At 34.6% G+C, this 23,402-nt stretch overlaps 4 protein-coding genes and 1 long non-coding RNA gene across 7 annotated transcripts; 3 read left to right on the top strand and 2 right to left on the bottom strand.

The window, feature by feature from the left end:
- Positions 1 to 359: 359 nt before the first annotated feature.
- Positions 360 to 3,493, bottom strand: LOC143636014 (uncharacterized). Of its 2 annotated transcripts, XR_013154171.1 has the most exons (4): positions 3,318 to 3,493; positions 884 to 962; positions 546 to 800; positions 360 to 479 (listed from the first exon to the last, which is right to left on the bottom strand). It is a non-coding gene; the product is annotated as an uncharacterized LOC143636014 (long non-coding RNA). The 2 variants fall into 2 exon arrangements; XR_013154170.1 differs by having other exon boundaries at positions 546 to 962.
- Positions 3,494 to 5,746: 2,253 nt separating this feature from the next.
- On the bottom strand, positions 5,747 to 10,986 carry LOC143636015 (uncharacterized). The gene is made up of 2 exons (XM_077103710.1): positions 10,822 to 10,986; positions 5,747 to 6,024 (listed from the first exon to the last, which is right to left on the bottom strand). Exons 1-2 carry the CDS (start codon positions 10,935 to 10,937, stop codon positions 5,817 to 5,819), a joined length of 324 nt encoding a protein of 107 aa, XP_076959825.1. The 5' UTR covers positions 10,938 to 10,986; the 3' UTR covers positions 5,747 to 5,816.
- A 2,913-nt stretch (positions 10,987 to 13,899) lies between these two features.
- Positions 13,900 to 16,910, top strand: LOC143636072 (tRNA (guanine(26)-N(2))-dimethyltransferase 2-like). 2 transcript variants are annotated; one of them, XM_077103757.1, is made up of 13 exons: positions 13,900 to 14,036; positions 14,274 to 14,540; positions 14,635 to 14,722; positions 14,821 to 14,942; positions 15,027 to 15,166; positions 15,244 to 15,316; positions 15,396 to 15,484; positions 15,563 to 15,668; positions 15,745 to 15,957; positions 16,048 to 16,242; positions 16,335 to 16,412; positions 16,493 to 16,712; positions 16,797 to 16,905. In XM_077103757.1, the coding sequence occupies exons 1-13, from the start codon at positions 13,920 to 13,922 to the stop codon at positions 16,799 to 16,801; spliced, it is 1,713 nt and encodes a 570-aa protein (XP_076959872.1). In that variant the 5' UTR covers positions 13,900 to 13,919; the 3' UTR covers positions 16,802 to 16,905. The 2 variants fall into 2 exon arrangements, with proteins under 2 accessions (XP_076959872.1, XP_076959871.1); XM_077103756.1 differs by having other exon boundaries at positions 16,493 to 16,910.
- A 2,709-nt stretch (positions 16,911 to 19,619) lies between these two features.
- LOC143636048 (uncharacterized) lies at positions 19,620 to 20,006 on the top strand. Its single transcript, XM_077103731.1, has one exon. It carries the CDS (start codon positions 19,620 to 19,622, stop codon positions 20,004 to 20,006), a length of 387 nt encoding a protein of 128 aa, XP_076959846.1.
- A 1,382-nt stretch (positions 20,007 to 21,388) lies between these two features.
- LOC143636049 (tRNA (guanine(26)-N(2))-dimethyltransferase 1-like) lies at positions 21,389 to 22,348 on the top strand. The gene is made up of 5 exons (XM_077103732.1): positions 21,389 to 21,403; positions 21,484 to 21,572; positions 21,653 to 21,758; positions 21,842 to 22,054; positions 22,145 to 22,348. Exons 2-5 carry the CDS (start codon positions 21,535 to 21,537, stop codon positions 22,346 to 22,348), a joined length of 561 nt encoding a protein of 186 aa, XP_076959847.1. The 5' UTR covers positions 21,389 to 21,403; positions 21,484 to 21,534.
- Positions 22,349 to 23,402: the final 1,054 nt, after the last annotated feature.

Here is a 23,402-nt window from a genome sequence, read left to right on the forward strand (position 1 = left end):
TGTTCAAACTTATGAATTGCTCACCAACCTTTGTGTTGATAAACTTTATTTTATGAAATGTCACAGGTTTGCATCTAGGTTGATTATGGAGTTCGGTGAAGAAAACATCACAAATACCGTTAGGATATTAGCAAAAATGAACAATATTTGATTTGCTATATTTTGTTATATTTTGTTGTATTTGAGTTATGAATATTTGGTTATGTGACATTTTCGATGTTGTGAAATGAAATGAGTTTGTTAAATATTGTCGCTTTAAATAGTGTCATGCGCTTATGAGCAATCGTTGCACCCCGGCATGTTCCGCCGCCTTTGGTCGGGGTGTGACATCTTTATTAGCTTCAATCCACATCTTTTCCTGTTATCTCATTGATCATCACTAGTAATTAATTTAATCAGTCATTCAAGAGTAAGTTATTTAGTTACTTATTTCTTACCTTAAGTTGGAGCTCAGAGAGCTGATATAGCATTGATTGAGTCTGCATTTAAAGACAAGAATCAATCTTACTGAACAAATATTTACTAAGTTTCCATAAAACATTTACCCTCGTGGACCGGATTTGCCTCAAAGCAGAGTCTAGTTGACGCTCTAGTTGTTCAAGTTCCTTAAGACTCAGTGCGTCCAGATCTTCCCCGAATGTTTGCCTTTTATAGATACAAATCACATAACTAATTAAGCCTCACTAGCAGAGTACATATAAGTTATGATATTGTAAAAAGCCTAATGAAACTTGCCTTTGATGCTGTTGTAGAGACTCATATTGGGCTTTCAGTTTAATGTACTCGGTGTAGCTGTTTTGCTAAATATAGTACATTTAACGTAAATATAAAATATGGATGAGAAAACTATGGAAAATGACACTTTGAAGAAACTAGAAGCTACCTCGGCGTTGGGGGTTGATCTGCCGGTTTCCATTGAACCATAAGTGCAATTATGGTATCTTTCAAGCATCTTGAGCATGCTATCATAAGTTTTCTCAAGTTCAGTTAAGGTTTGTCCATTACAACAATACATTTGTTAATTTTATGTAGGAGTAAGAATCTAAAAAGGACCGTGGCAGGAACTGTTGTTTATCATTTTCATAATAAACATTTTTAATTTAAATAAAAAAAATTATTTAGTGTGTTCTCATGGTAAACGAATTTCACGTGAGCGTCCAACAATCGTGCACATTGTATCTTTTCCCTGTGATCATGATGAACTTCATGATGCTCATAAAGTTTGATGTAGCTATAGGAGATACATATTTGCAGGTTTCCTGGCTAAGTGAAAGATACTATCACTTACTTGAATAGTGTTTTAAATGTTGTTATACTTAGAGGTGTTAAGAGTATCAATAAATTAGTTTAGCCATTTTAGTTTTACTTTTAACAGCAAAGTAATGAACTTTGATTCATGTCCTATGACTCTTTACATTCCATCCTCTTGTATATAAGTAAAGAGTTGTCCTTGTTTTAACACATACCAAGTACAAACTTTTTCGAGCCTGTTCATGTTTTTTTACCTCTAATTTGTTTTAGAGTTTTAGTTTGTAGCTACTATAATATAGTAACTTAGTTTAGTTTACTTCGGTTATGTTGTTGGATATATTGTTGTAATACCCGAAATTGGGGTGTTACAATTGTATCCTAAAGATAGATGACCATGAGTCTAACATGCAATCTGTTTCAAAAGGATTGTAACAGTAAACTTAAGTTTTTGAGTGTATTATTTCGTTTTTGAGGTTTGGCCATTTAAACCGGTTTGGCCTAAAATTGTAATTTTCAACCCTTTTTGTCACTAAGGTTTTACTTTTAACCATTTGAGTCCCTTCAACTAATTACTAATTCCGTCCAAATATTATATTAAACCCCTCACGTGCCTCGAGTAGGGGCATTTCTGTCCATTTACTATGTCCAAAGACTATGTAAAACTCAACGACCCATCACTACCGTCCGCCATTTTTTTTTTTCATTTTCTTCAAAAACTGTCTGTATTGATTGATCCTCAAGGTGTAGTAGACGAATGTAACATAAAGTGGGAGACGCTAGTGACAGGTCACTGGGTTTTATAGAATATTTGGACGCGAAAAGGGGAAATGGATAGAAATGGCCCTCACGTGAAGGACACATTTATGGATTTAACTGAATATTTGGACGGAGCTAGTCAAACCAATGATAAAAGGTTAAATAATGAAAGCCCTATAACATAAGTGTTTCCAATTTGAACTGAGTTAATTAAAACGGACAAACTCATGAATGAAAAGAGGCTTTTAGGTATATTATATTATTTTTCCTTTTATCATTTTAGTGAAATCAGAAAGGTTGTTTAGACTTATTGTTGCTAGTCATTACTATTGATCGAATATGTTCATGTATCTTGAAGTGCATCATGCAACACGGGCGGACAGTAAAAAAAAGACACAAATGAAGCACAACAAAATTAGACTTCTAAGTTGTAACATTCTTTCATATACACAATAGCAAACGCCATGAAGTAGTGAAAATTAGTTCAAATGAGAGTCAAGTTTTAGGTTTGTTGGTTAGTATGTTAAAACGTTATCACCCTTTTTGTGAATAACGCCAAAGCTTTAATTAATTAATAACCCGGAAAACTACAAATGAGGGGCACTTGTCTCAAAAAGATGAAATGTCATGGAATATGTCTAGAACCCACCAAATGCATTGATTAAAACTTGCTAGACCTGCCTTATTTGTGAGCTTACTAATGGCAAATTAAAATACCCTGCGGGTAAGACACACATATATTCTATCCCTATAAAGAAAGTGGCAAGCTACCTACTTGATCCTAGCCTCCTAGGGTTGAGGTAATTGTAGAGTTAACCCGGTCTCTAACTCCTCCTGATTTGTGTATTGTCACATTGTGCATTACTTATTATAATATGTATGTTATACCTACCTACATATATATGCTATATTTATGCATGAGTCATTCCCAAAACAACACCTTTTGCCTCTAATTTTCATGCCTTTATTATCAAGGCATCATACATATATGTTTACAATATATAAACATGCAAAATAGATTAGTTTAACTTCTTAGCAGATGCTTCATAAATTAAACTTAAGACTAATTAAGATTTTTAAGTGAATGGATTAATACAAAAGCCTAAATCTAACCCTACAAGAGCAAAACTCTAACTAATTAAACCATCATCAAACCAACAACAAAAGGATGTTCTTTATCCTCAAATCTGCAAAACATGCACCAACACACACACATATAGATATACATATATAGATATAGATATAGATATATATATATATATATATATATATAGAGAGAGAGAGAGAGAGAGAGAGAAATGAATCTATACTTGGAGTTGCTGCAGAAGTCATGGAGCTTGCCACGGTTAGAGAAGATGATGAGAGCAACCTTAGCATCACAAAGAACTGAGAGCTCATAAGCTTTTTTTAGAAGTCCATTTTTTCTTTTAGCAAAAGTCACCTGCTGGTTTACCTTGTTTTCAATCCTCTTCAACTCCACTCTTCCCCTCCCTATATTAATATCTATCTAGTTTAGGCTTTTCTTGATTCTTTAAAACCTCAAACTTTATAAAAAAAACAACTTGTAATTTCTTGAACTTCTGTGAGTGATTTATGAGAAAGATATAAAGAAACTGAGATGGGGTTGCTGGATTTTGTTGTTTTTAGGGTTCAAGATTTGTGTTTACTTCAAACTTAATGCTCTTTAACCTACTTGAGAAAGACAAGCAAGCACCAAGTGATGATAAGTATATGCCCACTTGTCACTTGTTTCAATGCGCATCACACGTGTCGAGTTATGAGAGGTTGGCCTAGTGTAAGAAGAAGCATTTATCTTTCAGTCTTTGTCCATGTATAATCTTTTAACTTGGGGGTTTTATATGCATCTAATTTTTATTTGAATTACATTAGTGCAAATAGATATAGAGATATGCAAATAGATTAGTGCAAATGATTCTTGGCAGGAGTGCAAGTAAGGTGGGTGGGGGGGGGGGGGGGGGGCAGAGATAAAGGGGTTTGGTCAAATTGTTCTCAAGAAGGTCTCGTTTCTTCAAGTGAATAGGTTCATGGGTGGTCTAGGTCCTTTTGCTCCTTGCTACTTGGTGTTGGGTGTTTAGGTGTAGGTTGTTGTTGATGCTCCCCTGTGTTTTGTTTGTGTCTGTTTCAGCTTCTTGCTGGGTTCGTGTACTCCTTTTTGATTAATGAGAAGGTTGCCGTTCAAAAAAAAAAAAATATAGAGATATGCTTGATAACTTTATTTAAAACTTATAATACGAATCACGATTTCTTTTTCCTGGATTTGTTAGGTCAATATAGCTTCATATAAGTTTAAACACATAAGCTTCTTAAGAATGATTATATGTCGATCAGTGATTTCATTTAAAACAAATAAACAGTGACATAATATGTAAATACAAAATTTAGATCATGCACAACTTTTGGCATATTTCAAATTTCCTCGCCTTTTTAAAATGTTAATAACTTTGTAATATGAAACTCAACGTTTTATTCTCTTTAATTTGAGTACCATAATGTTATACTTTTAAAAAATGGTTTAGAAAAACACAGATGTATTGTGTGTATAACGTGTAATTATTTACTTCATGTGCGATTATTTTTCTTCATGCGTAATTAATATTCTTCGTGTGTAATTATTATTACTCCATCCATGCGTAATTATTTCACTTCATGTATAATCATGACACGGAAAGACTGATTTTTACGTTTTGTATGATAAGGAGAACCTTTGTACAATAACGTACACTCCCTTAGTTTTATATTTAAAGTTTTATATATAAGAGTGTATAAGCCCTTTTTTCACATTTCCTAGATGGAGTTACGGTAAATGATGGTGCCTCTTTGGCTCTTTGCATAACTTGGGTGTCACTATACGCATGGCATACTATTCTTCAATGATCCATGATGTCATGCCCTCTAATATCATGTTTTGTAGAATTATGCACATATACATGGCACGTCATATTCTATGATGTTACATATATGATTTGAAAGAATATGGATGAGATATTAGTTTCTTCATATTTTGATCTTGTCTTCAAATATCATTTCATGCATGTATGTGTCGAGTTTTTCAATATATGTGAACATTGTTGAATAGCAATGATTGATCAAGTACGTTTATGCTGTTAATTATGTGAACATACATACTACTCCGAAGAAGGATGGCAAAATCATAGATATTGTGATGCCACCGCCTCAAGCACCACTGTTGGGTCTACATGATCACACCGATCATGTACCGGCCGCACCATTACCCCACTCTCAATGCATGTTGTGTTTAATTATCTTACAAACAAATTATTTGTTTTCATAACAAGTTACACAAATTTTTATAATTAATATAATTTAAAACAATTTTATTATGAAAAAAAATATATAACAAGTGAGGGAGTATTGTGGTTCAAATAAATGGATTTAGGTGCATAAATACATTTGGCATACATGTCAGAATCTTAGTTGAAGAGGTAGCCCACATGCCTGTAAAACACAGGTAATAATCTGATCTAAGGTCGACAAAGTGAAGAAAGTAACTGTACTGGTTTTTTGTCAGTTCGGGTATCCGTTCCACTTGTACATAATACCCGGTCAGCTAGATTTTACAACCTTTGTTCTTCGGATATTTGCACTTCTTTTCAAACATGGATGTGACCCTTCACAACAATAAGCATTTATCTTCAAAAAGTTTATAGTTATTGGTTCACACATTAACAAATATATCAATATTATATCATAGATGTTACAAGATTATTGTGCATGACTAATTCATAACAATATATGATTTTATATAAAATCTGAAAACCGAAATCGATTTAAGCTGTAGGAACTTTAGAGCACTCTGGGCAAGGGAAATGGCCTCTAGATCGACATTTTTTGCAGGATAAAGAACTCGTCCTTGTGTTATCGCCTATGAAAGAAACTTCACCGAATGTGCCACCTTGTTTGAGTGATCCCGAACCTTTGCAATTTGAGCATGCGATCAGCTTTAGATCACCACATCTCTTGCACATGCCTAATGAGCTGCATAAACAAACTAATATGTTTGCATATATGAAGAGAAAAACTGTGATTTTTCGCAACGGTGAAGGAAACAACTGTTCTGGTAAAAAAAGTATATAAGAATAGCACCACTTCACACATATTTTGGACAAATAAAGTATGTGTACACAATTTAGTTGGAGACTTACCATCTCGATTGGTTAAATCGGAGACTAGCCCCTCTCGAATCGGGCCAACTATCTTGTTATTTCAATAAAACAAATATTTCAACTTTTGGGTTCTATCAATCAGTTTTTAGTGAAATTAAGTATGCAGCTCCTAGTAGTAATATCTAAGATGATACTTAGATAACAAGCACATGAAAAAGGTTTCAATATTGTATCCATGAGATGATTAAAAGTCAAAATTAGATACTTCTGAGAGTACGTAACAATTTTCCACCATTACCTTATACTATAATGTAAAATAACAATTAGTCAATTAGATCATAACAACTATTTTCCTATTTGGATCATGCCAACTCAAAACATATATCTAAGACTGCAAGTTGATACAAGTTAATGAAAAAAATTCAAGATTCCATCAAAACAATGAAAATAATTTCATAACAAGCACATTAAAAAGATTCAAATTGCATCCAAGAGACGACAAGGCTATCAAAATCAAGAATTTGGATATTCAATCCTTACCAAGAAGGCAGACAAGTTAAAGTTTCAAGCCTTGAGCAACTAGTAAGGTTACTCTTTTGGAACAAGACACGTTAAGTTGTTAACCATTAAACGAAAATGATATATTGGACCAAAAAACCATGTACAATTGTTTCGTTTGCATTTACACAATTTATCTAAAATGACAATTCTTGGAAATTAGTCACATTTTGCAAAAGTGAGGATCAGTTTGTAGTACAAAAACCAAGTGTGAAGAGTAGTTGACTTTTTTCATCGCAAGCAATCAGCAATCATTTCTTTTCCAAAATGCAAAAATAAAACACCATAAATTGTAAAATAATGCTTCTCAGCAAATCATAGAGAAGTATCATGGCAAATATTTTTAATCCAAAATCAAACTAAACTTCATATATACAACTAACGATTAAACAATTTTAGTTTTTTTTAATGTGTAATACTTCTTTTAGGTTTATCTTGTAAGTGCGATCATAATAGTGTGTGTTGGCACGCTAGATGTAATTTGCTCTAAGTGGCATTCTTAAACATATATTGGTGAAGTATAAAATTAAAATATTTTGTGGGTTTGGTGAATTGGGCCGAGCCCAATGATCTATAGTTGGGTCGTGTCTAATGGTTATGCCCCGTTATGTAGTCCCAATATGTATCGGATCTTATGTCATACAATCGCTTCCTAGTTCTGGGGATGGGTAATCGCCTGAAACGGTTAAACGTGTGCATTTTGTGTGAATCCATTTAAAACAAAAAATTTAGCTAAATTGGTCACTCGTTTTTTTCACATTTTAATCATTATTCGGTGAGAACGTGGGGGTGATAAAAAACCCACATATTATACATTAATAAAGAAAAAAGAGAAAGCGTATGTGTAACATACAAGATAAAGACAAAAGGAGAAACACAAAGACAAGAGCATGTGACATAACTTTAAACAACGCATCTTATAATTATAAAGTAATAAAAGTTAAAGTTCTAGACTGAGACCATAATTAATTACACAATCTATCATCTGATTAATTTAAAATTTATCCGTTCAATTTATAAGCTACCCACTAAGATACCAGCTAATCAAACTTAAAAACACCTTTGCTACATGATGCTTCTTGCATTGCTATCAGTTTCTTTCCGGGAATTTGTACGGGGCCATCGAAACCTAACTTGTAGTGGAACGGCATGATGTTCTTCACCACATCTCCACCATTTAAGGACGGGAACGTAAAATTTCCCTTCACCGTCAGATAAGGTTGCGGTTGCAACAAAACACTAGTCACTTCAGAGCTCTGATGCACGGAAACGCGACCAACCTGCCATACCCCGTCCCGGAAACTCGCCGGGGACGGAAACGCCGACGGGGACGGCCGAAAACGTTTCTTGACCGTTTCCTTAAAGTTGGGGACGGTCGTTGACCGTTTCGAAAAGTCAAACGGTGTTTCGATATGTTTCCAGAACTTTCGGGACGATTTTTAAAGGTTTCCAGACCGTATCCAATGAATTCCGGCGCCTCATACACTATTCCGGCGTCGGAAAACGGAAGAAGAAGAAGAAGGCTGGTCGGCTGTTTTAGGTGGTTGGCGGCTGTTTTAGGTTTTAATAATATAAGTTTAGGTTTAAACAATAAACCCCCCTTATCTTTTAATTGTTTGCATCTAGTCCCTAAACTTTGTTAACATTTACATAAATAGTCTTAAATTAGGTTATGCATTTTAACATTTAACCCTCACTCTCTAGACTAGCTTACATTTGGTCTTCAACTTGTAATTTTATACATAAAATGTTTAAATGACATTATATATAAATAAAAATTATATATTTATTTGTTACTAATAATTAATTACCTATGTAATATATATATTTATTTTTTATATGTATTTATTGTCGTACCCGTTTCTTGATTTTATGAGTTTTGCCGTTTCCCGTACCAGTTCCCGTGCAACATAGCTTCAGATGCTTCCAAACTTGATAGAGGAGTCGACGTTAACGGGAGCGCCAAGGGAACCTAGTCAGAGCTGCCAACCACGAAATTCGGGCTTATCACATTTTGCATGGTAAACCAACCATAGTGAATAAACAACCCAAAATCAGCGTCACAAGTTCCTTCACTCGTGACGTTGACCCCGACCAAGCTAAATGTGGGTAACGCTGCAGTTTTCGGGGTTAACTTCAAGGTATTATGGTCTGCTTCATATTCGAGTGTGAGTGACAAAGTTGATTGAATTGTCGTGACAATATAATCAGGAAAAATCTACAGAGTTTATGGTGTGGGTGAAGTTTGTACAGATAACGGAGGGTGTGGTGATGAGACGTGCGGAGAGTGACCGCCCACGTGATTGAAAGGGCGATCAGCATGAACAACACCACATAGATGATAATACATCGTATGAGGTTGGTGGGTGCCGGTGGTGAGTTAGAAGTCTAATCGCATAATGAGTTCATGTTGAAAAGATTTTGATCAGGGTTTTTTTGCTGGTGTGTTTTATTGTTTTTTAATCCCGAGAATGTGTTTATACGGACACCGCTTTGTGGCCCACAAAAAATGAGATTTGATATGTATGTACGTAAAGTCTTTTAAAAAGGAGATTTGAGTTTACCCAACATCTCATTTTTTGTGGGCCACAAAGCGGTGTCCGTATAAACACATTCTCGGGATTAAAAAACAATAATACACACCAACAAAAAAACCCTGATCAAAATCTTTTCAACATGAACTCATTATGCGATTAGACTTCTAACTCACCACCGGCACCCACCAACTGCAGACGATGTATTATCATCTCTGTGGTGGTGTTCATGCTGATCGCCCTTTCAATCACGATCATGTGGGCGGACACTCTCCGTACGTCTCATCACCACACCGGCGCACCCTGCCCTTATCCGTACCAACTTCAGCCACACCATAAACTTCGGAGATTTTCTTGATTATATTGTCAGTACAACAATTCAATCAACTTCGTCACTCACAGTCGAGTACGAAGCAGGCCAGAATACCCTGAAGTTAACCCCGAACACTGCAGTGTTGCCCACTTTTAACTTGGTCGGGGTCAACGTCACAAGTGAAGGAACTTGTGACGCTGATTTTGGGTTGTTTATTCACTATGGTTGGTTTACTATGCAAAATGTGATAAGCCCGAATTTCGTGGTTGGTAGCTCTGACTAGGTTCCCTTGGCGCTCCCGTTAACGTCGACTCCTCTATCAAGTTTGGAAGCCTCTGAAGTGACTAGTGTTTTGTTGCAACCGCAACCTTATCTGACGGTGAAGGGAGATTTTACGTTCCCGTCCTTAAACGGTGGAGATGTGGTGAAGAACATCACGTCGTTCCACTGCAAGTTAGGTTTCGATGGCCCCGTACAAATTCCCGGAAAGTTTCTGATAGCAATGCAAGAAGCATCATGTAGCAAAGGTGTTTTTAAGTTTGATTAGTTGTTATCTTAGTGGGTAGCTTATAAATTTAACGAATTAATTTTAAATTAATCGAATGATAGATTGTGTAATTAATTATGGACTCAGTCTAAACTACTTTAACATACATTACTTTATAATTATAAGATGCATATTTAAAGTTAAATCGAATGATCGCATTTACAAGATAAACATAAAAGAAGTATTATACATTAATTAGTGACAACTGTTATACAATGACAAGAAGATAAAGAAAACTAAGATTGTTTAATCGTTAGTTGTATATATGAAGTTTAGTTTGATTTATTCTTTTTAGAGTAACAATTTTCCACCATTAGCTTATACTAATGCATATAAAAACAATTAGATTAGATAATAAACACCATTTTCCTAGTTGGATCATGTGAATATAAAGTAAATTTCTAAGATGGCAACAAGCCCATAAGATTTTATCCAAGAGATGATGAAGCTATGAATATTATGAATTATGCTATTTCAGGTTATGAGTTACAAGCCTTGATAAACAACATGTCTACAATACAAGACTGCACAATCATGCATAACATAGATCTACTTTCTATATATCAAACAATAGTGCATATATCATAAGAATTCAACTATTCTTCCAACAAGTTACCCTAAAATAAATAATATTTGTCTTGATTCATCAAAAACCCGTAAACAAGATTGAATTTAGGGTTAAAATGAATGAAAAGAAAAAGGGTTAGTTGAGTTGACCTGCGTTGGGAAGCAGAGATGAAAGAATCGATCTTTGGTGCGGAAATGGTGGCACATAGAAGCAGAGCACCCACTCCATACCCGGCTACTTCACTTGCAGTTATGTGCTCCAACATCAAAACTTTATTATTATTATTATTATTATTATTATTATTATTAATGGCCTTCCTCCTTATCCAATGGACCCATGATATGATGAGAGAGAAACTATCTATCAAGTGCTAAAAGGCCCCCCATACTTTCTTCACTTGACTCAAAAGTCCCCAAAGTAACCGATGTGTTTACATTCAACCTTACATACCTTACTTTTTTTTTAATGTACAAGTATAACCAAACCCATAATAAACACAAGGATATTTATGAAGTGATATATCAGTGAAGATGTTGCACATCCCTCCCAATATATTCGAACATAAATCTGAGCATATCATAATTATTTATGTATATTCTACCTCCATGTGGTTGTTCCCTTTCTTGTTTTGTCATGATGACAAGAGCATCAACATGTTCCTTTATGAATATTTGTTTAATGCTTAAAGACACCATGTGTAATTGTGTTTAGTGTAAAATCGTTTTAAGTACTTATGAATATATGATACATTGTGATTAATACTTAAGTAAAGTAAAAATGATAATAAACATGCATGAATTGCGCCATGTTCCAAAATCCATTATAGTATTTGTGGATTTGTGGTGGGGCATTTTATCACGATTAAATTGATATATAAAACGTCTCACGCCGTTTTCTACCCATTTTATCTACATAAATGATTTAGAATTTTAAAATAGGCAAAACTATAAATATTATTTTTCTTGAAAGGCCAACTAAGCTATGTAATTTATACAAGATCGAGAAAACAATCAATGATACACCCCGAAACACCAAAGTACATCACCTAAGGGACGTAAGCCAAAATTGCATTAACAAAATTCAAACCGTCTCCAATCTCCTAATTTAGCGTCCTTTTGGATCAGGTCTTTATCCATGAAAACGCTAACGATTTTATTTCACCCACCACATTCCTTAGCATCGTCTACGTCCTTCTATAAACCACCTCATTTCTTGTCCTCCGTAACTCTAATATGCTATTCGCATGTTATTCACTCATTCTTCACTTTTACATCATCAATATAAGAAATTATATATAAACAACATAAACAAAATCAGTTTAAAGAAGTTTATGGAGTAATTCCATTATAAAATAATAACTTTTAGACTCCATCCAACCCAAATGGCTTAAAACGCCTACAAACTCATAAATCGGTTGTTGTTACATAAGATTTCACTAGTTCTTAAAAAACGCACATTTGATCTTAAACCCTATAAACATGTTACAAATCGTTAATCAATTTGTTTGTAAAAATTTATATATCTTATTATAAGAAAACAAATATTATCTTAAATATATATATATATATATATATAAATGCAACCTCCTTACATTCTCTCAAGCTATCGGATTGTTTTATTTGTAAATAAAGACTTTTCATGCATTTGACCCGAAACTTCACGAGTATGAGTCTTACCAAACCCAAATAGCCCTTAAACGGGTTATAACATCTCATTAAATTAACAATTAATCTCATCAAATATTTTTTATATGAAAATCTTATAAAATATGAAAATATAAAAAATTAATGTCCGACTTTTTATTAAAAAGTTGATATTTATAATTAAGAAACAATTTTATTAGGGGTGAGCAGAAAACCGAATTAACCGAACCAAAACTGAATAAATGAACCGAAAAAAACTGACGTTTAGTTTTTTAGTTTTTCGAAAAACCGATTTTTAGGTTTAGGTTCGGTTATCCATTTTAAAAAAACCGAAAAATAGGTAGAAAACCAAAAATTCGGTTTAAAAAAACAAAAAATTAATCGTCGGCTAACGCTTCGGTTCAGTTTTTCGGTTAATTATGTTTTTTTCTCACCCCTATTATGGAAGTCATTTTACATTTTTCGTTTCCAATATTTATATATATTTTTTGGATTTTAACTTTATTTATAGTAAGAAAGTTACTGATATACTTTTGGTTTGATGATGAAAACGTTTCACAGATAAATGAGATGTTACAATTCGTTTAAAAGTTATCCGGGTTTGATAAGACCTATGACCCGCTTATTTTGTTTACTATAAAATTGTTTATTGTAACAGTATTTTTAAAGGATTTTCAAATCAAACATTTGATGAGATTATTTTATTATAATGAGCTATTATAACCCGTTTAAGGGCTATATGAGTTTGGTGAGGTCCATACGCGTGAATTCGTGTCAAATGCATAAAAAACCTAAATTTACAAATAAAACAATTTGGTGGCTTGAGAGAGGTTGAGAAGCAACCATAAAGATTTTAAATATTTTGTTTATATATATTTAAGATTAAGGCCCTGTTTGTTTTTGCCTATTTTCTCTGAATAGAGGAAAACGTCTGATTCGGTCAAACGTAATCAGACGTGGGGCTGTTTGTTTTTTTTCTGGCATTAAGAGGTTCAGCGTCTTAATAGTATCTGAACAAGTAAGAGCTTTTAGTGGGCCTGAAAACCCCTTAACCCAAAAAAAAAACATACGTTTGTCTCCGGCCTCCATTAACTTTTAACCCGGAGACTAGGCTTCATCTCCGACGACTAGAGGTTCGTCTCTAGCCTCTACCTCTTAATGATTCAGATTTCAGACATTTGAACCACCTCTTAACATTCAGATGTGGTATTCAGATTCAGACTCAAATCTCTAAAAAAAACAAACGGGCCTAAGATTTAAGATGAGATTTATGAAAGTGATATTATTTAGCAAATTACAAGAAAATCTTATATAAAGAATCAAGATTGTATTTCTATAACATTAAAAGCACCTTCATGTTATTTTTTTTTCTTCTAGATTTTCTTTAATGAAACTTACGCATAATAATCTATTTATTTATTAATTAAGTATTATGTTTACCCTTCCAACTTAACTGGGCAAGAAAAGAAAACTGAACTTAATAGGGTTTATAAACAAGCTGCACCTGTTTGTTTCATAATAATATTATTTATTTGCAGACTGATATTATTATTCAAACTCCGGCTGTTTATTCCGCTGCCGGCCACCGTATCAATAATAATAAGATGGGAACAGAGGAGGAAGAGAAGCTGTTTGATCTCAATGATTACACCATAATTAAAGAAGGACAAGCTGAGATTTTGATGCATAATAAAAATGAAGTCTTTTACAATAAAACCCAGGTCAAGTTTTTATTTTTATTCATACATTTATGCTGCTTTGGGTCTTTATTGTTCTTTTTTTGCTTTAAAGTTTATTGCTTTATAATCAATAATTTGTGTTTAGAATGATGGTTAGTTTGAGTGAGTAATCTAAGCTTATTGCCTTATTGGGAACAGCATTTATCAAATTCAAATAAGGTTTTGAATTAGCAGATAGATTAAGATTTAGGAATTAAGTATAAGTTATGTGATCTGCAGGTTAATAATAGAGATATGTCTATTGCTGTTCTGCGGACGTTTATATCGAAACGTAAAGAAGAACACGAAGCACTTTTGTCTAAAAGAATAAAAAAGGTGTTAAAGGTATCGGAAGATCATGATTCCGGATCAAATCCACCAAGTGGTTCTCCTAAGCCTAATGAAAAGTCTAATGGTGAATGTGAAGACGCGCTCGATAATGAAGGGCCCGAAAAGCTACAAGAGGGTAAAGGCCATGGAGAGTTAAAACCGCCTATAGTGCTTGAGGTTTTTAATCTTTTCTTTTACTTAATGTATAAGTTGTTAAGTTTTCATTATGGAGGTTGGGTTTAACATAAGTGTTTTTTTAATGAATTATTAGGCTCTGTCTGCTTCAGGGTTAAGAGCTTTAAGATATGCTCGTGAAGTAGAAGGGATCGGGAAGGTTGTGGCACTCGACAATGATAAAGGTTGGATTAGTGTATATTTGTGCTTGATCTTTCATAATATTGTAGTTGGTATGAATCTGAATATTGATTAAACATGTTTGTTATGTTTTCTTGTGTAGCATCTGTTGAAGCTTGCAGGAGAAACATTAAATTCAACGGTTCAGTTGCAAGCGCGAAGGTGGAATCAAATCTTGCTGATGCTCGAGTATATATGCTTACACATCCAAAGGAATTTGATATGGTATGATTTATGTTATATCTAACATGTTATCTTTATTTAAATCAATGTCACATGATTAACTTATAATCTTGTGATGTTTTTCAGGTTGATCTGGATCCATACGGTTCACCATCTGTGTTCCTGGACTCTGCAGTGCAGTCAATTGCTGACGGAGGCATGCTGATGTGTACAGCAACAGATATGGCAGTCCTATGCGGAGGCAATGGAGAAGTCTGCTATTCCAAGTAATTTTATATATTCTATTTACAGTACAAAATTCTTAAAACAACATGAGCTCATGTTTTGTTGTATGATGAGCTAGATATGGTTCCTACCCGCTGAAAGCAAAATACTGCCACGAAATGGCTTTGCGGGTCCTCCTTGCATGCATTGAGGTACCCTGATCTTCAACTAGATTTGTATTATCATAGTTCTTTATTTTGTTAAACAATATTAAATTGTCACCTTGTACAGAGTCACGCAAATAGATACAAGCGATACATTGTCCCTGTGTTATCTGTTCAGATGGACTTTTACATACGGGTATTTGTTCGCATATACACGTGAGTATACTTTATTTTTCAAGCTGTGTAAAAGTCAAGACATGGTTATAACTTCTTGAAATTATGTAATGATTCCAGGTCAGCAGGTGCCATGAAAAACACTCCCCTCAAGCTTTCATATGTTTACCAATGTACTGGCTGTGATTCGTTTCATCTACAGCCACTCGGTAGGACAGTCTCTAAGGTGCGTGCAAACTATTCCCAAGATAATCATTTAAAAAATGTTTTAAGATCTAATTTCTTGATCATTAAATTTTTAGAATACAAGTGTGAGGTATCTCCCAGGCTTTGGTCCCATTGTTCCCCAAGAGTGTACCGACTGTGGTAAAAAATATAACATGGGTGGGCCTATATGGTCGGCTCCTATTCATGATCAAGATTGGGTGACATCAATATTATTAGATGTGAAGTCTATGAAGGCGCGGTATCCTGCTTTTGACCGAATTTCTGCTGTCTTGACAACAATTTCAGAGGTAGCACTGGCTACACTCAAACTAAAGACGTTAATCGTTATTTGCTTCTTTTTAAATTTTTAAATCATTTAAGTTGTTTTATTTATCCAGGAGTTACCAGATGTTCCACTTTTTGTGAGTTTGCACAATCTCTGTGCAACTTTAAAGTGCACTTCACCTTCTGCAGTGGTATTTAGGTCTGCTGTAATTAATGCCGGATACCGTATTTCTGGAACTCACGTGAACCCGTTAGGGTTGAAATCGGATGCTCCTATGGAGGTTATATGGGATATCATGCGTTGTTGGGTAAACTAGTTTGTTTTTTTTTCTTCATTAATCATGATAAATTTATAACCCGTGTTTAATTAAAGTTTGTGCCTTTTTGTCGGTTTTTTAAGGTTAAAAAATATCCTGTGAAAGCCCAACCGCCAGAGCATTCTGGAAGCGTGATCTTAGATAAGGAACCCGTGCTTCAGGTTCATTATTAGTCAAAATACAATACTTACCCTTTTCAGTATGGACAAAATTTAATCTGTTTTGAAATGATTGCTAACAGGCTAATTTTGCTCGAGCGGTTGCGTCATTAAGCAAGGCTCAAGCAAAGAAGGTGGCCCGCTTTCTACCAAATCCTGAAAGACATTGGGGCCCAAAACTGCGGGCCGGACGGACCATCACTAGCAAGCACGTGTCTCTTTTGGGCCCAGAAACAGTGAACGAGATTCTTATTCTTAATAATAATAATGAAGAAGAACAAGGGGAAGAGCCTGAAGCAAAACGTAAGAAGACGCAAGATTGTAGTTCAATTTCATGATAACTGGAAGCTTTTTATAGACCTGATTTTGTTCTGCATTTGTGTGCAGAGTGAATCCAACTAGTAATCTTAGCGGTCAACTACCCTGTTGGAATAAGTTTGTGAAAAAGATATAAATTAGTTGAAGGGTGGATGTTTTCTGTAAGGAAGTTTTGAGGGTTGCACAGTGAGGTCTGCTTTTTTCCTTCTTCTTTTTTTCATTATTTTTAATTTGGTTTCTTAATTATATGAAATGTTGTATTATCTTGATGGAATTTATGTAAGTAGTTATATATTTTTCCTTACTGGTGTTTGTGTCCCATAGATTATTACTATCTTTTATCTTAATTGTTCTGATAATGATTTATTTTGATGTGGGTAGTTTGCTTCTGTGTAAACTTAATAATAGAGGTGCACAAATCGGGTTTATTAAATACCCGGGTTCAAGTATGACCCCGTACAGGTATGACCGGGTATTGGTAATAATCGGGTCGGGTTCAGGTTGGGTATTGTCTCTAAAAATCATACCCTATTTATCGGGTTCAGGTCGGGTATAGAACTGAATATTCTAAAACCTAGTATTTGAATACCCTATTATCGTGTATTTAAAAAACCCTATATACGGTTTTTTTTTCCGGGTTTTTTCCCGGGTTTTTTTCGGGTATAGATTGGATTTTTTAAAAGTTTGCACTTTTTAGGGGTATTTTTCTGGTATACATCGGGTATTTGAAATACCCGGTTTCGGGTATTGGAAAAACCCGGTTCCGGGTATGGTACCGGTTCGGGTTTTCGGGTACATATCAGGTTCGGGTTCGGGTTTTAGTGCCAAAATGCATACCCTATCCGTACCCTACGGGTAGGGTCGGGTACGGGTTCGGGTATTAAAACTCGGGTATTAAAAAAACCGGTTCTGGGTTTTTATTTCGATTTCGGTTCCGCGTTCGGGTTTTTTGTGCACCTATACTTAATAAGCATTAAGGGGTAGTAGAACCTACTGCATGCTACACATTTTATGACAATAATAATCACAACAAATCATAACCATATTTCAAAACTGAAATTGAATAACAGAAGTATATTTATAGGGGTCAAATTTTTGGGGCCGGTTGACTATAGCTGCATATTGAAGTTTTTCAGTCTGGTTCGGATCGGATTGAGCTGAGTCATGTAAAACATAAATCAGACTAAACTTTATATACACAACTAACGATTAAACATTAATCTAGTTTTTCTTAACATCAATTTTTTTTGTGTCTGTTGACCATCTTTATATATTAATATAGTTTTTTTTAACAACAAAATTTTCCACCATAAATTCATTTAATGTTGCGCTTGTAAGGATTGAAACCCACTATCTCACCTATGGTGAGAGTGAACACCGTATCACTAGAGTCTAGAATACTTGGTCGTAGGTAAACATTAAGCTAGTAACTAATATTATGCTTAACTTGTATTCTTGTAACATCAATACGGGCTTAAAGTCTTCTAGAATTTAACTTTTGGGCAATTGGACTTAAGCCACTTAGTTATTAACATACTACTTATGGGCTTAAATATATATATATATATATATATATATATATATGAGATGTTTGTATAATTATATTAGTGTTTATTTCGACTCAATTTTTTTTAATACTAGAATAATTATACACGTGAATGCATAAATTTCTTAGGGATGGATCAAAAGTTCATGGAGCCGGTGTAATTCATGCGGTTTAATCGGTATTTTAATATATGTATCGTAGTAAAAAAATCATATTGGTGGTGGTGGTGGGGGGTTTGCGAGGATGACTCCATAAGTACAGTGTAGGATTATAAGTCATCAATTATATATAACTTTTGAGACGTACGATTTCACAATCTATAACACCCTACCTCAATATCAACCATCAATCTAGAGTGTATATTTTAAAGATGGTATAATATGCACCGACCATGATATATAATATGTATAGTAAATAGTAAAAAAGCAAACGAAAAAAATAGTGCAGCAACAACAATTTATCTATTATTTACTTGCAACGCCGGTTTCGAACATGTCAAACCCCGATTTTTGAGTTTCTTCAAACTTGTTCCAATCTGGAACCGGTTAAGTAAAAAAAGGGTCGGTTTTATAAAGTTTCCGACATTAATATAACATTCATGTTTTATAAAAAGTTATTGACAAATATATTTTTCGACAAATAATTACCGACTAGCGTTAACATTAATTGAGTTTATAGATTATCATTGTTATTTATCGTTATATTAACACACACATGTACCGATTGATTCTTTGTGTAGTGTTACTTTAAAAGATAAAATCATCTATCAATAAGTTACCAATTAATTTATTTTACAAATTGTTAACGATAGTTATCAACTTATCATTATATTATACCCATAATGAGTATCTTCCTTATTAATTAATAGATATCTTTTTAAAATTTTGAATGGGATTGATATCTTTTAAATTTGGAAACTACCTGATTATTAATATTTTCAGTTTGTTATGTAGTATTTTGAAAAAGAGACTTAGGGCGCAAGTAATTAAAGTAGGGTTAACTATATATATATATATATATATATATAAATAACCACTGATAATATGTCAGTCTCACATTCTCACTTACACAAACAACCAAAACATATTTCTAATTCTTCGATCAATTTCCAGAAAACAAAAAAAAAATAAGAATATGGCGACTCGTGTCTATGTTCTTCCGCAACATGTTAACATGCATCATCATCACCATGTTGTTGTTCACATGCGACCTGTTATGTTACCACCAGCCGATGGCTTTCTCAAGTTAAACACGGACGGGAGTTCACGAGGGAATCCCGTCCATCGAGTTTCGGGGGTTTGATTAGAGACAGTAATGGAAGATGGTTGTGCGGGTACATGGGCAAGATGGAAGGCGGACCGTATACGAGTCTTGAGGCTGAAGTGTGGAGCATATACAACGGCTTACGTCTAGTGGTTCAAAAGAACATGTCACGTTTGCTGATCGAGACCGATTGTGAAACTGTTGTGGTGTTAATCTCGGGTTATTATACACTTAGGGATGATCAACAGTCGCTCAAGACTGTTCTTGATGTCATTAAGAAAATGATGACGGAGCAAAAAGGCACCCTTATTCATACCAGAAGAGATGGGAACCAGTGTGCGGATTTGCTAGCGAAATTAGGCGGAAGGCAGTCGGAGGGATACATGGTCTTGGAGAGGCCACCAGCCCTATTGATACCGTATTTGTTACGAGACAAAGATGATCAGTTGATGAAATTAAGGCGTTGTTAGTAGTTTGATGAGTTTAAATGTTGTTTGTTCTTGAATTGGTGTTTGTGTAAATCTTTAGTTGATTTAGTTTTGAATTGTTTTGATGAGTTTTCTGAATGATTTAAATGTTTTGAAGCCTTATTGAGGCTTGGTTTTTTGACCTCCAATATTTCATGTTTTTGAATCTTGTATACATCAAATTATGTATGATCTACTAAACATTTTTTTACAGCAGTAACATTGTACAAATTTCATTTGTTTTGATGCAAAATCGGTTAAAATTATCTCTGTATCTAGCTTTTTAATAAAACTTTTAAATATATCTTTATCTAGCTTTAATATAATAATTTGATATATTTTTATCTAGCTCTTTAATAAAACCAGTTGTCTTTTTATTAATAACAATCCTCACTTTTATCTTTTTCTCTCTCACAATCACCATTCACCACAACAGAGTATGAACTAAAAAGCAGAAAACAAGGTAACATAACTGAAGAGGTTACCCCAGATTTGGCCCAACAAAGCCCAAAGTTACCATTAAATCAGACCAGTCTAAGAGAAGAAACCTAGCCCAACAAGGCCCATTGTGCATTTAGACAAAGACCCAGTCAACAATGTAGCAGACTGGGAGACTGAAGGGGGGCCAGGTCTGAAGCATCACGTACACTGAAGATACCCAGAGATGTCCAGCGGATAATAGCAAGCTCCCATGCAAAGTCAAAGAAGAGGAGAGACCGTTGGATAATAGGGTGGAACTTAGTATTATCTGTCCAGGGAAAAGATTCATCCTGGACCCTATAAATATGGACATTCTCTTTGTAAACAAGGGGACATGACAAGCAATAAGAAAGATACATTATTTCTCAATCATCTCACTCTAAAACCCACCAAGAACACTGCACACATCAACTATTGTATGATACCAATCAATTTATACAAATACCAAGAATCACACTCAAATCACCATTCTTCTCTAGAACAACGCGCGAACCCTCATTTAATCACTCACGATTCAATTAGGGTTCCAACAATAACCAAAATCAAATATTGGATTTAAGTTACCAAATGTATGTTTAAATAATTATACAACTGCAAACAACACTATAACTTCAACTACTCTACAAAGTAGTGTGACCAACACATGACCACTTCAAGGACTTTAATTTCAAACATTAAACAAACACAAACAAAACCGCCGAACAAATCGACACTATACTAAACAAAGAGAACCTTAAACGTGAACCATCGTTTGGCAGATACGGGTACGCATAAGGTGGTGGCATCACACAGTTGTCACCATTAAAATATATTCTTCTTGGAAAAGCCCAACCCTTTTCGAATGTAAAAAGTCGATTTGTCTTTGCGAAATAGCAACTCTGACTGTACATTTCCCAACGGTCCCGCTTGCATGCATTGAGGTACCCTGATCTTCAACTAGATTTGTATTATCATAATTCTTTAATTTGTTAAAACAATATTAAACTGTCACCTTGTACAGAGTCACGCAAATAGATACTAGCGATACATTGTCCCTGTGTTATCCGTTCAGATGGACTTTTACGTACGGGTATTTGTTCGCATATACACGTGAGTATACTTTATTTCTCAAGCTATGTAAACATCAAGACATGGTTTTATAACTTCTTGAAATTATGTAATGATTCCAGGTCAGCAGGTGCCATGAAAAACACTCCCCTCAAGCTTTCATATGTTTACCAATGTACTGGCTGTGATTCGTTTCATCTACAGCCACTCGGTAGGACAGTCTCTAAGGTGCGTGCAAACTATTCCCAAAATAATCATTTAAAAAATGTTTAAAGATCTTATTTCTTGATCATTACATTATTTTTTTGCAGAATACGAGTGTGAGATATCTCCCGGGCTTTGGTCCCATTGTTCCCCAAGAGTGTACCGACTGTGGTAAAAAATATAACATGGGTGGGCCTATTTGGTCGGCTCCTATTCATGATCAAGATTGGGTGACATCAATATTATCAGATGTGAAGTCTATGAAGGCGCGGTATCCTGCTTTTGACCGAATATCTGCTGTTTTGACAACAATTTCAGAGGTAGCACGGGCGACACTTAAACTAAAGGCATTTTCATTATTTGCTTCTTTTTAAATTTTGTAAATCATTTAAGTTATTTTATTTATTCAGGAGCTACCAGATGTTCCACTTTTTGTGAGTTTGCATAATCTCTGTGCAACTTTAAAGTGCACTTCGCCTTCTGCGGTGGTATTTAGGTCTGCTGTTATTAATGCCGGATACCGTATTTCTGGAACTCACGTGAACCCGTTAGGGTTGAAATCGGATGCTCTTATGGAGGTTATATGGGATATCATGCGTTGTTGGGTAAGCTAGTTTGTTTTTTTTCTTCATTAATCATGATAAATTTATAACCCGTGTTTAATTAAAGTTTGTGCCTTTTTGTCGGTTTTTATGGTTAACAAATATCCTGTGAAAGCCCAACCGCCAGAGCATTCTGGAAGCGTGATCTTAGCTAAGGAACCCGTGCTTCATGTATGTTTCACTTCATTATTAGTCAAAATACAATACCTTACCCTTTTCAGTATGGACAAAATTTTAATCCATTTTGAAATGATTGCTAACAGGCTAATTTTGCTCGAGCGGTTGCGTCATTAAGCAAGGCTCAAGCAAAGAAGGTGGCCCGCTTTCTACCAAATCCTGAAAGACATTGGGGCCCAAAACTGTATAATCTGTAAAGCCTACTGCATAGTGCATACTACACATTGTATGATACTAATAATCACAACAAATCATAACCAAATTTCAAAACTGAAATTGAATAACAGAAATGTTTTACAGTGGTCAAAATTTTTGGGGTTGGTTGACTATAGCTACATATTGGAGTTTGTCGATCTGGTTTGGTTCGGATTGGGTCGGGTCATGTAAAAAATAAATACATCATACTAAACTTCATCTACACAACTAACGATTAAACTGTGAAAAAAAATGGGAAAAGGGAAGACAAGCTCTAATTAAACTAGAGCTACCAACCGTGTTGCTAAATTATTTCGGACATCAAAGGGATTGGCGTTGCCGCGTTGCCACGTTACCTCGGGCTCGACATTTCATTTAGCCTAAACTCTCTTATATTTTACTTGTATCATAATAGTCATGAATTATATGCACTTAAAACATATGGAAAAAAAGGAGTTGAAAGGCAAACCTTAGAATGCATATGCTTCATTACACCAAAAAAAGGTTCAATCAATCTTACGTAAGGAAAATTCAAATACAAAGCATCAATCAATCCAAGTCCTTGTGAACCTTAATCCCCATGGACTTGGTGGTCCCAATAACGGACTTAGAAATGGCCTACAATTACATATACTGACAATAGGTGTCAGTATACCTCCATCAAGAGTCTAGGAAACCGACTGCTAAAATACTC

The sequence above is a fragment of the Bidens hawaiensis genome, unplaced genomic scaffold (genome assembly GCF_021521415.1).
Source record: "Bidens hawaiensis isolate Kalapana, Puna unplaced genomic scaffold, B.hawaiensis_p1.1 tig00007761_1, whole genome shotgun sequence".
NCBI classification, from domain to species: domain Eukaryota; kingdom Viridiplantae; phylum Streptophyta; class Magnoliopsida; order Asterales; family Asteraceae; genus Bidens; species Bidens hawaiensis.

Bases quoted from the DNA above. Each gene is read 5' to 3' on its own strand.
- LOC143636015 (XM_077103710.1), bottom strand. From the start codon at position 10,937: ATGTTGGAGCACATAACTGCAAGTGAAGTAGCCGGGTATGGAGTGGGT. The intron at 6,025-10,821 runs GTCAACTCAACT...TTGTTTATGCAG, and splicing joins ATCTCTGCTTCCCAACGCAG to CTCATTAGGCATGTGCAAGA.
- LOC143636072 (XM_077103756.1), top strand. From the start codon at position 13,920: ATGGGAACAGAGGAGGAAGAGAAGCTGTTTGATCTCAATGATTACACC. The intron at 15,485-15,562 runs GTGAGTATACTT...TAATGATTCCAG, and splicing joins GTATTTGTTCGCATATACAC to GTCAGCAGGTGCCATGAAAA. The intron at 15,958-16,047 runs GTAGCACTGGCT...TTATTTATCCAG, and splicing joins TCTTGACAACAATTTCAGAG to GAGTTACCAGATGTTCCACT.
- LOC143636048 (XM_077103731.1), top strand. From the start codon at position 19,620: ATGGAAGGCGGACCGTATACGAGTCTTGAGGCTGAAGTGTGGAGCATA.
- LOC143636049 (XM_077103732.1), top strand. From the start codon at position 21,535: ATGGACTTTTACGTACGGGTATTTGTTCGCATATACAC. The intron at 21,573-21,652 runs GTGAGTATACTT...TAATGATTCCAG, and splicing joins GTATTTGTTCGCATATACAC to GTCAGCAGGTGCCATGAAAA. The intron at 22,055-22,144 runs GTAGCACGGGCG...TTATTTATTCAG, and splicing joins TTTTGACAACAATTTCAGAG to GAGCTACCAGATGTTCCACT.